The sequence below is a fragment of the Barbus barbus genome (assembly GCF_936440315.1).
Source record: "Barbus barbus genome assembly, chromosome: 8".
In the NCBI taxonomy this organism is placed as follows: Eukaryota; Metazoa; Chordata; class Actinopteri; order Cypriniformes; family Cyprinidae; genus Barbus; species Barbus barbus.
This window is the reverse complement of record NC_136736.1, coordinates 28730862-28747493: the sequence shown is the minus strand read 5'-3', so window position 1 is coordinate 28747493 and position 16632 is coordinate 28730862. Positions and strand designations below refer to the sequence as shown.

Below are 16632 nucleotides of genomic sequence, written 5' to 3'. Positions count from 1 at the left end.
TATTACTGTGGAGATTGCGGGGGCTAAGGAAAGCCCCGCCCATTCCGCCACCCTCAGCGGCAACAATGGCAAGAAATGCCATTCTTGAGAATTATGGCAAGAAATCCCACGCAACCTCCCTCTCCCACCTCCTCTTATGGATCTCTCCCTGTTATCATTCCCCATTTTGCTGAATCCTTTCAGCCCCACTCCTCAGCCCACCATCTGCGGTGTGGGTTCGCTGTCGGTCTGCCCATCTCCAGCTTCATGGGCGTCGAGTCTGGAGGATCCCTCGACTCCACCTTCAGCCTCCGAGGCCCAGACTCTGCCTCAGTCCTGCGACCCAGCGGCTCCACCATGGGTTCCAGCTCCCTCGTCTCCACTGGATCCCGTCAGTCCACCAGCTCCACCGGGTTCCCTCGTCCCTCCGGCTCCGCCTTGGTCAGTCGTCCCCCTACCTTCACCTCCGGACTACACTCCTTTGGCTGCGCCTCGTCCCTTTGACCCTCCGGCTCCGTTGGGCTCCTCCTTCCCTACTGCTCCACCTCAGTCCTCTGTCGCTCCGCCGCGGCCTTCCGGATCTCCGCCTGTGCCTTGGTCGCCGAAGCCACCTGCACCGCCTTGGACCTCCGGATCTTCGGCCTCACCCTGGCTCTTCGGCTCTCAGTCGCTGCCTCAGGCTCCACCTCCACCTGGTCCGCCGCCGTCGGTCGGCCGGCTCCCTGGAGTCGTCAGCCTGTTCTCCACCATGGCTCCTCCCTCCGTCGGCTCCACCGGGGGCTGCCATAAAGACTGCGGCTTGGGTTCTGTCTGGCTCCTCCTGCTGCAGCTCTCTCCAGTCTCCGTCTTGGCTCCTCCCTCCGTCAACGCCTCCTTGGTTCTTGGACTGACCTTCCCCCAGCCGCATTGCGACCCCTACCACACGCCTTCCCGTCCTCCACGGAGCTGCCTGCTTTGGCGCGTGGACGCGCCTTTCGGGGAGGGGGAGTAATGTTAGGATATTGGACTTAAGTTTTGTCTTTTTCTGTTTTGTCTGCCTTTTCCTGTGTTGCCTTATTTGGTTTTGTTCCTAGCTCGTTAATTCATCAGCCTCTTTAGATCATTATTAGTTAAACCCCTTCACCTGTGTTTTGCCTAAGTTGTTGCCTATTTAAAGTCTCTGTTCAGTTCAGTTGGTGTCGGTTATTGTTTATGTTACACGTTTCTAGTTCTTGTGATTAAAGCCTATCGTTTTTGATATTCCTGCCTACCCTGTATTTGTCTGCCTGCCTGGATTATACGTAACACTTAAGTAATTTTTATGAAAAAAAAACATGCACACAAGGTACCACTTACAAAGTTACAAAGTTTGGGGTTAGTAAGAATTTAATATTTTTATTCAGCAAGGATGCATTAAATCGATCAAACGTGAGAGTAAAGACATTTATAATGTTACAAAAGATTTGTCTTTAAATAAACTTTCTATTCATCATAAAAAAAAAAAATATTTCCACAGAAACAACGCATAAGTTTTCATCACTGATAATAAGAAATGTTTCTTGTACACCATATCAGAATATTAGAACGATTTCTGAACTGAAATTGTAATAATATAATAATAATATAAAAAAAAATGCTGTAATTTTAATGAAAGAATTCAGAAGTGAGCAGAAGAGATTTCTTATAAAAACATTTAAAACTTTACCGACCCCAAATCTTGAATGATAGCATTAAAATCAACATTTAACCTTTGAAATTTACCAGATATATAAATCCCTCACAACATAGTTTTATGTCATGTTTTTAGTATTACTAAAAATGTGTTATTGTGTGTGTTTCTGCAGGGAAAAGCCCACGGGCAAATGCTACTTGACTACAAACTGAGAGGCCTTCCTGATTTGAAACCACTGGACGATTAAAATAGGACAATGACTGAATGATGTCAGGGTGTGTGTTCAGACTCTTCAGACATGTAAAAGTGCTATAAATAGATATTAAAAGCATTAAAAAAAAATTATTTTATCAGAGTAAACAAAATGAAGAGCTAATTGAAGCTGAATGTCAGTTTTGGTGGGTTGTTGTTGAACATGCAAGCACTTTGATATGTAGTGAGGACATTAGAGAACGACGTCCTTTACTTAGTTGTGTTGAGTTGGCCATGTCTAACAGGCGATGGCAAAACAATAAACCCTTGAAGTCTCTATCGACACAGGAAGTCAGAGAGCCGAAGGTTTTTCCTCTTCTGATGACTGTGTTTATGTTTACTGTTGAGAATACATGTGTATTCTAAGAAACAAGAAGAATTAGCTTTAATGCTGCAGGGAACAAAAGTACTTGATGATCAGTGAAGTAATGTTTTGAATGATAGTCGAAAATGCTCCAAACTCAACTACCTCATGCATTTTTATTCACCGTGACGTTAACACATTCTTTTATCAGGTTTTATGGGAAATCGTTCAAACTGTGATGTTTTGACCCGCATTAGCATGCGCTAACAGCATGACCTCAGCGGCGCAGAGTGATCAATGGCAAGTGGAAGGCGAGACATGTGAAGAGTTCATTTGTCAACGGCCGACAGACAGATCCAGCAGTTCCTTATTGTGTGCATGCAGAGCTTCTTGGCTTCATCTCAATGCAACAGAGTGTCATTCACAACAAACACATACATGCTCACATAAACTGAAATCACTCTCTCTCAAAACTCGCACATTTTTCACAAGCGCATTCAGCTGTCACATACAGACACTGGGATGCTTGGGGACAAAACAGGGAAGGAAGATAAATGGCTTGTCATTTATCACCCAGTATCTTTCAGCGCTCCACTGCTGTTCAAACAAGCAACAGCCTCGAGAGAGAACCGAATAATCACTAATCACTCAACATTCAGCTTTTGCCCTCACTGGGACACCTTTGTTACCACTGTGACACTGATTTCTCCTCCTGTCCATCATCGCTCTCCCACTAAACTGAACCTCAGGGGGAGGGCGGCTTTTTGGGGCAGCTTTAATCCTTTGCTTTATCTCTGAGTTAAGACTGTTTTGCATTGTTTTGCAAACGCTTTACCACTTAAAGTCCTCTAAAGCTCAATGTGGGTTTTATAAACTTTGCATTAAGGATTGTATGGAGCTGGACTATTTGCAAGACAATCAGTTGTTTTCATTGCATTGACACATTCTTAGTTAAGACCATTAGTGCTATTGGTATTCATCAGTAGTGCTGCTGAACTCGTGGTGAATTCAGCCCATTTCTGTTTTGGAAATGTGATGGCTGTATTTCTGGGGACTTTTAATAAAGTGCTGACATGTGCTGTGTCTGCACGTCCTGCAAACTGGTCTGTTGGTAAAAGGAGCTCTTGTTTGGTGCGGTCTGCGTGAACGTATTGAGGCCTTTAATTATTGCCACATGGCACGAACCAGCTCTCAACTTCAAACCACCGTTAGCCAAACTTTCTGCTCTCACTTTTTCCACATTCATCTACCCTGCATGTACATACATCAGAGAAAGTCCAGATACCCCTGGAGCTCTGAGATCTTCGGTTTAACTTGTTTATTTGTACGCTTTCCAGCAATAGCCCCATGAATAAAATAAATAGATTTGCAAAACTAAGTAAGTTCAGAAATATATTATTAAAAGATAAGTCAATAGATAAATTACACAAATATTTATAATTTAAAAAAGGTTGTACATAAAAATATTTTTGTATCAATTATTGAATTATTAATTATATTGTTGGAGTAGGTTTTAAACAATACAATTTCAGTCTTTTTAATTCAAAATTTCATGTTTAATTTATTGGAACTTTCCATTTTTTTGTAATTATTTGTAAAATGTACTAGTAATTTCTGAGTGAAAATTGTTTGGGTAAATTTTCAGTTTTCATTCATACAATAAATACACAATACTCCAGCATGCAGAATGTTTTTAATTAACAATTTTTTTAACACTGCTTTATTTACCAGAGCTTTTGTTTAAGAATAAAGCAGTATAAGCATTACAGGATGGCATATTAAAATTAAAATGAATGCTATGCATTTTCATTTATTTAATAGATTTATTTGATGCATACATTACAAAATAAAAGTAAAATATGTTTAAAATAAAAATAAATTTTATTTATACAGATAAAATACTATACAGATATATTTACATATCAGCTGGAAAAGGTGTAGACTGGAGCCTTATCTTATTTTATCTAACTTTTTTTCATAATAAGCATCACCTCCACTCCTAAATCTAATCTATACAACAACAACAACAACAAAACACACGCTTAGTTAAGACAACATTCCTTATGTGTGTCTAAATTATAGGTTACATTTGACCATATACGATTAGGTAGCTACACTTTTAATGTATCATTATTATATTCTTTTCCACATTTTTTGGATCAGCAGCCTCCATAGCGCCGTGACGTCACGAGGGACCGCTGCTCCTTAGAATAAAAAGAAGCAGGGAAGTGACTCCTGAGCAGCACTGCAAAATGTTAGATTCTCTTGCTTTGCTTTTGGAGAAAACCTTTCTTCTTGCACATTTTAACTTTTTCAGCCCAACTGCATCTAAGCAAGAAAGATGCGCAAAGCGCCGCGAGGACAGCGCTTATTTCCAGCGCGGGGATCTGCTGGAGGTTCCTCGCACTTTGTTCACTCACTTTGGTATTTATCTCGGTGACAACAGAGTCGCGCACCTTATGCCTGACATACTGCCGGTTCTGACGAGCAACAGATCTCAGATCCAGAAAGTTGTGACAAACATGAGATTGCTCCTCGGCGTGCTCTACAAATACGCCTCTATACGGGTCGACACGGTGGAGGATTTTGCCTACGGATCTCCTATTTTGCTCAACACAATGGATACTACCCTGAGAAGACAGCCTCTGGCCGCTGAGGAGGTCGCCAGGACAGCTGAAAAACTTATCGGTCATTTTCCCTACAGTCTTCTGTGGAATAACTGCGAACATTTCGTCACGTTGTGCCGCTACGGGACAGCGGTCAGTCTGCAGACAGAGCAGGTAACTCTTAAACGCGATTGGGAATCGACCCGTGCATACTCCAGATTGTTGATTGAAAGTTAATCATTAAATGTGACCAATTTATTGGCTTTCTGCTTTGGATGTTACGCACAGATATACATTAGCAAGATTCGTATAAAAATAGGTGTAGACCGATTAATATTTATTCTTAGAAATGTGTTATACACTTTAAAAATACTATATATAAAAATCGTTATTATCTTATTTTATGTTATCATTTATTTTATTATTTTTTATTTATTTATTTTTACAACTACTATGACCCCCCCCCCCCCCCCCCCCCCCCAAAAACACACACACACACGTTTTTTTTTTTTAGGTTTATTACCGTACTATTTTCCATATATAATTTTATAGCTTAGGCAGACCTGAGGATCTATAGGAGTCTTCTCTATTGTCACATGATATTTTCAGCTATTTTTGTACGGATAGATATAAAGTGCTACTAAAAGTAAGTATTAGGCTACTAAAAGTTAGTAGCACTTTAGCACTAAAGTTACTAGCCTCCTGAAACCTCCCTAAGATGCTTTTATGAAGTGATGGGTGTTCCCCTTTCCACCTCTCTTTAATTTATTACTCCCATCTTGACAACGTATTTTTTCACGTCATTTGGCTGACCGTGAGCTTTTCGGAAAATCTGGGTCATTTTAGCGCAAAAAGGAACAACAGCTTCTTTCAGTGGCAAGTGGGTTTGGAGAGATACGCGCCCAGAAAAACACAGCAGCACCGTCTCAGATGCGAATGACAGATTGTTTTTTGTTTGTTTTAGCGCTCTGAATCTCATCTGTTCCATCTCTTTCCCTCAACAGTTCTGTGAAAGTTTAAAATCAGTAATTCGGGACCAGAGGAGTGTTCTTCTGACCACTTTCATCGGAATACTTTCCATGTTTTTTCTTGGAATAGCGCCGTCCACCGCACTTCCAACCTTTATCATTCCTTTCATCCTGTGGATGGCTGGATAACAGACACATATGAACTATTTAACCTATCAAAAGTTTGTATTTTTGGCTTTATTGTAGAATTCCTAACTTAATCTTTTTCATTGTTTTACCCTATTAACATTTTACTTTGTTGTACATTTTTATGACACCCTGTCTTTGAAAACTTACTGTACAGTTTTAGCAAGTAAATAAATGTAAATTCAAATGACAAAATGATGTTTTATATGCTTTTGCCTAATTATAGCACAAATACAGGCTAAAATAGAATTACATTTCTTTTTTTAATTTCACAGGGTTCCAAGAAGAATCTTTAACATCAATGGAACCTCTTTTTATAAAGTGGAAAAAAGTTATTTAGATTATTAAAATGTTCTTCAGACTATAAGAAATAAAATGTTTCTTTAAAAAAAAAAAAAAAAAAAGTTAACTGAAAGGTTCTTTGAGGAAGCCAAAATGGTTCTTCTATGGCACCGCTGTGAAAACCCCTTTTGGAACCTTTTTTTTATGTCCACATGAATAAAACTTTTTAATAATATTAATAAAAAAAATAAAAATAATTCATACACTGTAAAGAGTGATAAATTGACTTAACTTAATCACTCCAAAAAGTGATACATTTACTTAACTTAAAAAAATGGAGGAAACCCGTTGCCTTAAAATGATCAAGTAAATAATAATTAAAAAAATTAAGTTAAGTAAATTGTCAGGTTCACTTAACTTATTTTTTAAAATTATTATTTACTTGATAATTTTTTTTAATTTACTTTTTACAGTGTATCTATATTTGTTTATGTTGTCAGTTGTTTACCAAAGACAATAAACATCAGTTGTTTTTAATTATTAAAAAGGCTATATATATTTTATAATTAACTTTTTTTTCAATCTTAACAAGTAGTTTTTAAAAATGTTAATTTGTGTTTCTGATCAGGCATAAGAGTTTATTTTATTTAAATGCGAATCTTGAAAAGTTCTCTAATTAATATTTATAATTAATGTATAATTAATTTTAAGGAATTAGATATCGTCATTGCTGCAACATTTGTTCATTATACAACGAGCATTGCCTTTCTTTGTTACATAAGTAGAAAACGTTAGGTAATTTAATCCACAAAGGGTGAGAAAGTTACCGGGTAACTATGAATTGTTTGTTTCATTAGGCATGTGACGTACTTATTACAGAGTTTTTTTTTCTGAAAATAGCTCTGGGTTTGTAATCCTCAAGCCCCTCCTTAGTCTGCCTCAAGATAAAGCCAGCAGGTGCCAGAGCATCTAGAAACTCACCACATCTCCAAGATGTTTCCGCTACTGTTCCTCTACAACTTCTTCTACATCGCTGTGGTCAAAGACTTTGAAGAAAAGAAGAAGAAAGCGGTCCAGTATGACATCTCCATGTACAAAAGAGGAGATCTGCTAGAGGTCCCTCGAACTCTCTTTACGCATTTCGGAATCTATCTGGGGAACAACCGTGTGGCTCATCTCATTCCTGATATCCTGCCCATCTTGACCACCGATGAGAAGGCCATTGAGAAAATGGTGACTAACAACCGGCTGATTTTGGGTGTGATAGCAAAAAAAGCAAGTGTCCGGGTGGACTCCTTGGAGGACTTTGCGTGTGGAGCAGAAATTCTGGTCAACCACATGGACAAGGTGTGCAGTCGGTCTCCGTTCGAGGGTGAGGAGGTGGCTCAGAGAGCCGAGAAGCTCTTGGGCTCCGTGGTTTACAGTCTGCTGTGGTACAACTGCGAACATTATGTCATGTACTGCAGATATGGCACCAGCATGAGCTTTCAGACCTACCAGGTGAGATTTTTCAGCAGAGAAAGGGAGCAAAATCAGGAGTCTGTGATTATATCCAAAATAAATCTGCTTACAAACAATGAAGAAATAAATGAATCAAAGAAGTTATCAAAAAGATTTTCCTGAAATAATTAATCTGAAGCTTTGGTATACTTGCAAATATCTTTCAATATTATCAACAACTTTAATATGCTGTACTAAATTACTTCTGTTAGACAAAAACAGCTAAGGACTAAGGGAAGTAGTCTTAAAATTCATTAAGCATTGATAGTTCTTTGCTACTTTCAATCAGATAATGTGTGACATGATCGAGGATACTTTTTCAGCAACATTGCATTGACTGTTTATCTTGACATTTGGATGAAAATGATTCATTTGCATTGTAATGCTGACCAGCTATTGCTGGTGAACTAGGTTAAGGATGTGAGGCAATAGCACTAATTCCTTTTCAAATGGGATTACACGCAAAAATCAGGTTAAGAAATGTACTGCGGTTGAGAAATAAACCGCTTTTATGTAAGGCTGGTGAATGACTGCTGGGTTTGAAGTACAGCATAAGTGAACTGGAATTCATTAGTTTGGAAAAATTTAATATATCTGTATATATGTATATATATAAATATATATATATATACAGCTGTTTAAACCACAAAAGGTTCAGTTCACAAACAGGTCAAAGAAAAACCTCTATTAGCTGGTATCAGTATTTAAGATAATATGTTAATTAAACAATGTTCATTTAATGTTTTGAAATAAATAAAGTCACTGTATAATGACCATCATGAGGAAGAGGACAGACAGGACATCACACATGTATTTAAATTATATGATCATTGACCTTTGTGGTGTTTTATTCATTTATATCTTTATTCAGTTGCTCCAGTTGGTTTTGAGCAAGAATGTTAATCTGCAGATTCCAGGGAACAGGCTGTAATCTCTTTGAAACTCTTTCAACAAACACACACACACACACACACACACACACACACATATTGGTTTTTGTGGTTTATGGGGACTCTCCATAGGCGTAATGGTTTTTATACTGATACTGAACAAACTGTGTGTGCAAAGGAGACTTTGTGCATTTTTAGATTTTCAAAAAAACACCATTTAGTATGTTTTTTAAGCCTTTTGAATTACGTGGACATAGGCAGTGTCCTCATAAACCACCTTCATATTGTAATACCTCTGTCATACCCATGTCATTATACAAATTTGTCTCCTCATAAACCACATAAACATGCACACACACACACACACACACACACACACACACACACACACACAGATCTCATCTCGCTTTCTTTTTTTTTCAGTCTAATGAAAGACGATGATATTCCAATAGCATGTATGATAAAACTAACCACTCTCCAGCTGTGGTCGAAACATGATTTTGCCACAAAAATCTAAAATATAGGCTCATCAAAGGACAGCTATTTTGTTTTGTTAGACTGTCCAAATGATCTGTTTTCCATTAAATGAAAATTAACCATGGAAATCAAGAAATCTGCGGTATACTTTAGAAAAATTGTGCATTTATAGATTTGGGAAAATTCCACCAATGCAGCACCAAAGAAACTTTACTGTCACCTAGTGTTAAAAAAGACTTAAACTCCCCAGCTGACCTTTCTCATTTTTATCTTTACAATTTTTAGAAAGATTCTTCAGAATGCAAATGCAAAATCCAAACTTGTATTCCTTTCTTGTTTTCTCCTCAACAGTTCTGCAAAGTCGTGCGCAAGATTGTGTGCAGCAAAACAAGTTCTCTTTTAAGCTTTCTGTTATGCTTGTTCATCATGATATATATGGGGTCTGTGTCTATCTTTGGAATTTTACCCACGCTTATCATCCCCTTCACTATTTGGATGGCATCCTGAAATGGACATTTTTTATTTCATTTTTTATTTTTTTTTGTTCATCAATGAGTTCAAAATAGTTGTTTATTACCCTGTACACCTATTGGGCCATTGTAAAAAACAAAAACAAAAAAGAAATACTGTACTGTTAAGTACTGACAAGTACTGTCATGTTAAGATACATCAAATACTTTATTTTCTTACTGTTTGTTGTGAAGTAAAATAATGCCATATCAATATTAAAGAAAATGTATATTTTTGTCTGTATAAATGTATATGTGTGAAAGCTAATGATTATCATGTACTGTACAATACTCAAAGGTTCTTTAAATAATTCCATAGACCATGGTATATTTTGTAAAAGCATGGTTTGCCAGTCAGTCTAAAAATAAATAAATAAAAATGCCAGATAACATTTTTGTTCTCTCTTCTCACTGGACAATGCACAAGTTAAAAGTGAAAAAAATAAAATAAATAAAAAAATCATAATTTTGATGACTATTTCCTTGCGCATGTAAAGTGCGGATTAAATGAAGCCCTTCAGCGGAAACGCTCTGATTGGTTGAAACTCGACTGTCAGGTAAATAGTGTTTGACGGAACAACATCGAACCGTCGATTATCGAGTGTCACACAAAGTTATCTCCATATTTTACGTTTCTTAATACATTTATTGAGAGGCCAGAAGGTAAGAGAAGCGGTTTAAATGCATTCATATCAGTTTGGAGATTAGTTCCAATGTCATTTTTTTTCAGGAGAGTTGAGAGAAGTGTCTCACACATTAACTAACTTAAATTATAATATTCGTCTCACGCAGCTTGGTATATAAAATATATTCGACTAAAAACACTTGGTTGGGTCGACTTTACAGTTTCCCGCTATTTTAAATGGTTTGGCTGTTCTGTTGTCACGACTATCGAAGTTTTTATAAAATAGTGATTAATTTAATAATTTATTGTTATTTGTATAGGTAGGTGTACATGAGATTCGTATTAGACCGTATATTTTGTTACTTGACAGTTTGATAGCTGTGATGCTAGTTAATTGTGTTTGCTAGCTGAGCTGCACTTACGTCATTTTAAGTAACGTTATCCTATAAATAAAAGGCCTCGAGTGTGATACATTTAAGAGAAACCTGACACAAAGGCTTTCTTTGGTAGCACTGTGTTTTCTGAAGTGGTTATGGACGAAGGCAGCACTGATAATAGCAAGATGGACAGCTCTAAAGAAGCTGCTCTTCTGGCCCTGATGGACAGGACAGGCTACGGCATGGTTCAGGAAAACGGACAGAGAAAGTTTGGTGGTCCACCTCCAGGTAAACTAGGAAATCTTACTGTACATTTAATCATATTAGCTAGATTCTGTGTAATATGTTTATATTCACATGTTCATAATGTAATGTAAATAGCATAACGTACACACACACACACACACACACACACACACACTTGTTTCACTATCCTTGTAGGGACTCTCATATGCGTAATGGTTTTTCTACTGTACAGACTGTATATTCTATTGCCCTACACCAACCCTACTCCTAAACTTAGCCGTCACAGGAGACTGTTTACATTTTTAGATTTTCAAAAAACTTAATTCTGTGTGATTTATAAGCTTGTTTACCCATAGGGACCTCAATTTAGGCCCCCACCGTGACACAAGTCCCCAAGAGTGTGTGTATTCAGGTTTAAGTCCCCACCGGTATATAAAAACAAAACACTCACACACACACACATACACACACACACACACACACACACACACACACACACACACACACAATAGGATAAATGTATATAAAAATAACATAACGTACACACACACACACACACACACATTAGCCTTTCTAAAATCTCTGAATCCAAAATGTTCACAGTTGTCTGCAAACTCGCAATGAGCTTTTTCATCATATACCCTCTTCACAATCCAATCAATTTAAGATAGAATAGAATAGATAGAATCAAACTTCAGCCCCTTTTCTTGCATAATACAATTACATTATGGTAGTAAAATGTAAATGCAATTTCATGTTGACTTTACAGTTTACTATTAGATTAATTCACAAGTATATGATTTATTAGTATTGAAAGTTTGTAAAGCTGTAAAACATTACTGTAATAAAAATTTGTACATGTATGGTAAGTATAGTACAAACCTTATTTTTACATAGCAAGATAGTGCTGTTCATAATAATTAACTAAATTAATTTCTTAGGTTGGGAGGGCCCTCCTCCTCCAAGAGGTTGTGAGGTGTTTGTAGGTAAAATCCCAAGAGACATGTATGAAGACGAGCTGGTACCTGTATTTGAGCGGGCCGGTCGCATCTACGAGTTCCGTCTGATGATGGAGTTTAGCGGGGAGAACCGTGGCTACGCCTTCGTCATGTACACCACCCGAGAGGGAGCCCAACGAGCTATTCAGCTCCTGGACAATTACGAAATCCGCCCTGGGAAGTTCATAGGGGTATGTGTGAGTCTGGACAACTGTCGCCTTTTTATCGGCTCCATCCCGAAAGACAAGAAAAAGGAGGAGATCCAAGAAGAAATGATGAAGGTCAGAATATGACACAACTGCACACATTAGAAACTACACAGAACTAAAACAATATGAAAGACATTGTGTGAAACCATCTAGCACCATCTAGTGAACAAGAAATTAGCATATTAATACATTACAGAAACCATAATAAAACAGTCGGTTATGAACTAATATCTAGTTGCTTTTGTATTGCAATTCTAAATACAGGTGTCTGAAGGGGTCGTGGACGTGATTGTGTATCCCAGTGCAGTGGACAGGATGAAGAATCGTGGCTTTGCCTTTGTTGAGTTTGAATCCCACAAAGCAGCTGCCATGGCTCGCAGGAAACTCATACCAGGTGCAAAAGCACGACAGAAATACATATTTAAAAATATTTATTTGTGTTTCTTGATATGCCATGCATCACTGTTTCCATTGCTCATATTTTAAGGGGGTATTGATCAAAGCATACTGAGAAAAAATCATAGTTTCCACAAAAATATGAAGCAGCTCAAATGTTTTCAACATTGATGATGATAAGAAATGCTCTTTGAGTACTAAATCAATATATATTAGATATATTAGACATATATTAGAATTATTTCAGAAAGATCATGTGACACTGAAGACTGGAGTAATGGATGCTGAAATTTCAGCTTTGTCATCACAGGAATAAATTACATTTAAAACATATTAAAAAATAACTATATTTTAAATTGTAGTAATATTACATTTTGGATTAAATAAATGGTCAGCCTAAATAAACACAGATAGTCCCTGCCCATCCTTTTATTTATTTTTTTATTAAACATACAGTATCTTAGCTGATTCAGGATACACTAGATTATAGAAGTAAAACAAGTGATCTTTGCTGGGAAATCCATTGACAATTTCATCTCTGGATATGCTACCCATTTCCATTGTATACCTGGTGTTTTCTAGGTTTTTTCAACTTAACATACAATAATTTTACCCCTTTTTCTTTTGAACAGAAAGCACATTTACCGAATTCCCTAGAAAGCAAACATGTACTTATTTTTAAGGGAAAATCTATGAGGGCCTGACAATGTAATTTAAACATTACACTTGTTACGACTTTTCACAAATATGCAACTTGCTGTGTGTCAATGTCAACTTAATGTTTTAGGAACATTTCAACTGTGGGGTCACACCATTCAGGTTGACTGGGCCGAACCAGAAAAGGAATTAGATGAGGAAACCATGCAGCGAGTGAGAGTCCTCTATGTTCGTAATCTCATGCTGAGCACCACGGAGGAGACACTTCGCTCTGAGTTCTCGCTTCTGAAGCCTGGCTCTGTGGAACGTGTTAAGAAGCTGACGGATTATGCCTTCATCCACTTCTATAACCGTGAGGATGCCCTAAACGCTCTTGAGTCCATGAATGGGAAAGTTATTGATGGTTCGCCCATTGAGGTAACTCTTGCCAAGCCTGTCAGCAAAGATGGGAACAAAAGATCTGGGTCGCGGAGTAGCTATGGTGGAGTGGCACCTACTGGAAATTATGGTGATTCCAACTTCTTGTTCCAGAGCAGAGATGATGTGACCATCGGCTTAGGAACTGGAGCAATAAGCGATTGTTTAAATGCGCGCCCCATTAACCTCCCACCTCATTTGGGTAGCCCATATGCAGTAGACTTAGATCGCTGTGTGTATCCGTTCCTACCTGGATCCACTTTGGTCCCGGTCAGCCTGAACACCCTGAAGCCCAGCCAGTTGAGCACAGCTGTATTATTGCTTGATTTCTACTGCCACAAGAATGACTGGTCTCTGCCAGAGTATCATCTCTACTCCCTAGCCGGACAAGAGGGAAAAATGCTGCTCATCTACAAAGTGGTCATCAACAGCACCAGGAGCAGCTTCATGCCTGATAAAGCCTGCACCATACTGGAGGACGCCAAGGAGCTTGCTGCGCAGAATACGCTCTGGAATCTGGGTTAGTTTATCTCAGTTGTTCTCTGGTTTCTGTAGTTTTCATTTCTGTAAAGCATTTAAAGGAATACCGGGTTACATACAACTTGAAATTAGGAGTGCACTGATATTAAAATTATGTCAGATGCATACAGTATAACAGAAATGACTTTTATGTTATGGTTTATAACGAATAAATGACCGATTATAAAATTTTACTGTTCTGTTTTGTCTAAATAAATCAAAACTACTTGAAATGCAGTGAATGTAGCACCACAACATTACTCACCCTCATGTCGTTTCAAACTAGGGGTGCGCGATATGAGCTAAAATTATAAATAAATATTAATCAAAGAGTCCTGAAAAATGTCACTGTTACCATACAAATATTAAGCAGCAAAGCTGTTGTCAGCATTGATGAAAATAATAACAAATGTTTCCTGAGCACCAAATCAGCATATTATAAAGATGTTTGACAAATCATGTGACACTAGACTTGAGTAATGATCCTGAAAAATCACAGGAATAACACTTTTATCTTACAATAGAAAATGGTTATTTTAAATTCAATATTACTGTTTTACAGTATAAAATAATATGAATACTGTAAATTAAGCCTTTGTGAGTGTAAGGGGCTTCCTTTAAAAACGTCCTTTCAAAATCTTACTGAAAAAGTCTCTAATATTGTTCAAATGCTTCACATTTCTGCTTTTTGGTTAAGATTGTACTGTAAACCCTTTGTGTGTGTGTGTGTGTGTGTGTGTGTGTTTTTCCATGTAACAGATTGCTCTATCAGTGCCCCTGCCTCCCCTGTGAATGTTTCTCCTCCTGCACCTTCTGGCTCTGGTTTCCTGTCCTTTGGATGTAGGTCTCTGCCTTACCCAGCATACCCCATGGCCTCCATCTCACCTCCCCTGCCCATCTCCTGCTCTTCTGCCCAAAGACTCTTCATCCCCAACCAGTCATCCTTCCTGTAGTCAAGTCATTCAGTATCTGAACTTTCTTTATTTACAATGTTTTTCTTAAATGTTCATATGAAACGTTTTTATTGTTTCACTGACTTTTTGTTTAGTGTTGTTTCAGTTGAATGACTAGCATCAGTGGCAGTATTTTATGTATTCTGTTTGGGTGTTTATTTCCCTTTTTAAGAAGTTAGTTATTTACTTGTGTTAAATACACAGTGTTTGAATGGAAACGAAAGACATAAACTGTTACGCTATTAAAATGGATACATATTCTTAATTAATAATGCAATAGTGGGTAGGTGATGTTGCACGTTCAAATTTGTGTTACATTTCCCTGGCAGATTAAATCTCATAATTCCATTTTGATTGTTTATTTTTTATGCATTTAAAAAGGACATTTTGATAATGCTATGACAATGCTCAGATATTATAACCAGGGTTACACTTTATTTTAAGGTGTCCTTGTCATTGTTATACATTTAAGTAATATGAATTAACTACTAACTAGTTGAAGTAACTACTACTTATATGGTTAGGGTTAGGATTGGGGTTGTTTTAGGGTTACTTGCATGTAATTATGCATAATTTATATTGTTATTATAATAGTAAATACATTTAACATGTTTAACAAGGAAATCTTAAAATAAAGTGTTACCATAACCACTTAGTCAAACATATCATCACATTAAGTTAGAACATTAAAATTGCACTTTTGATTTGTTTATTTTGAGATAGATGGCAACATGAATGCAGTGTCATGCAAAAGTAAAACTCTTCAGTTATCTCAACATGTCTACCTTCATGATGCTACATGCTCATTGTAAGATAAGTTTTTTATTAGGCTTTTAGAATTAAATTTTTCTTTTAACATTGTCTCATACTTTTATGGACTTTTATGCAAGACATTTCAAGTATATTTAACAATTATTTAAGACAGATATTATTCAATTAAGATAATTTAATTAACTAAATATTCAAACAGTATAAAATAATAAATACATCTTTATTAATCTAGTAATTTCTGACATTAGGATAAAGACAAAGTCAATATATGGCTATATTTGCATATTTTGCATTCAAGTAAGTATATCCAATGACTTAGAGGAAAAAAGCTAAAATTAAAATCTGCAAATTATATACATGTGGTCAGAATTGTTGGTACCCTTGGTAAATATGATCAAAGAAGGCTGTGAAAATAAATCTGCATTGTTAATCCTTTTGATCTTTTATTTTAAAAATTCACAAAAATCGAAGCTTTCATTGGAGAATAAGAGTTTAAAATGGGGGTAAATGTCATTATGAAATAATTTTTTTCTCTAATACATATTGGACATAATTAACAGTACCCTTTTTATTCAATACTTTTTGAAACCTGCATTTGCCAAAATAACAGCTCTGAGTGTTCTCCTATAATGCTCCCCATTTTTGTGTTGTTTTTAAGGTTTGTTTTTGGATTATTGTCCGGTTGGAAGATCCAAACATGGTCCATTTATAAGATTTCTAACAGTCAGTCACTTTTTGATTTTTTTATCTGTTGGTATTTGATAGAATCAAAGATGCCATGCGTCTACAAGATGTCCAGGACCGCCAGCAGAAATATAGGCCCATTCTGGGGATTGTTTTTGGATGAGAGCATTTTCTTT

At 37.0% G+C, this 16632-nt stretch overlaps 3 protein-coding genes across 4 annotated transcripts; all 3 read left to right on the top strand.

Moving 5' to 3' along the window:
* The first annotated feature begins 4429 nt into the window (after positions 1-4429).
* Positions 4430-6331, top strand: LOC306873867 (lecithin retinol acyltransferase-like). The gene is made up of 2 exons (XM_079423381.1): positions 4430-4966; positions 5797-6331. The coding sequence occupies exons 1-2, from the start codon at positions 4439-4441 to the stop codon at positions 5947-5949; spliced, it is 681 nt and encodes a 226-aa protein (XP_079279507.1). The 5' UTR covers positions 4430-4438; the 3' UTR covers positions 5950-6331.
* An 890-nt stretch (positions 6332-7221) lies between these two features.
* Positions 7222-9602, top strand: LOC306873868 (lecithin retinol acyltransferase-like; the record flags this gene model as incomplete). The annotated part of the gene is made up of 2 exons (XM_079423382.1): positions 7222-7728; positions 9447-9602. 2 exons carry the CDS (start codon positions 7222-7224, stop codon positions 9600-9602), a joined length of 663 nt encoding a protein of 220 aa, XP_079279508.1.
* A 502-nt stretch (positions 9603-10104) lies between these two features.
* Positions 10105-15855, top strand: LOC306873856 (putative RNA-binding protein 46). Of its 2 annotated transcripts, none has more exons than XM_079423369.1 (6): positions 10105-10161; positions 10740-10894; positions 11794-12131; positions 12324-12453; positions 13243-14049; positions 14808-15855. In XM_079423369.1, exons 2-6 carry the CDS (start codon positions 10762-10764, stop codon positions 14999-15001), a joined length of 1602 nt encoding a protein of 533 aa, XP_079279495.1. In that variant the 5' UTR covers positions 10105-10161; positions 10740-10761; the 3' UTR covers positions 15002-15855. The 2 variants fall into 2 exon arrangements, with proteins under 2 accessions (XP_079279495.1, XP_079279494.1); XM_079423368.1 differs by having other exon boundaries at positions 10146-10267.
* The last annotated feature ends 777 nt before the right edge of the window (positions 15856-16632 follow it).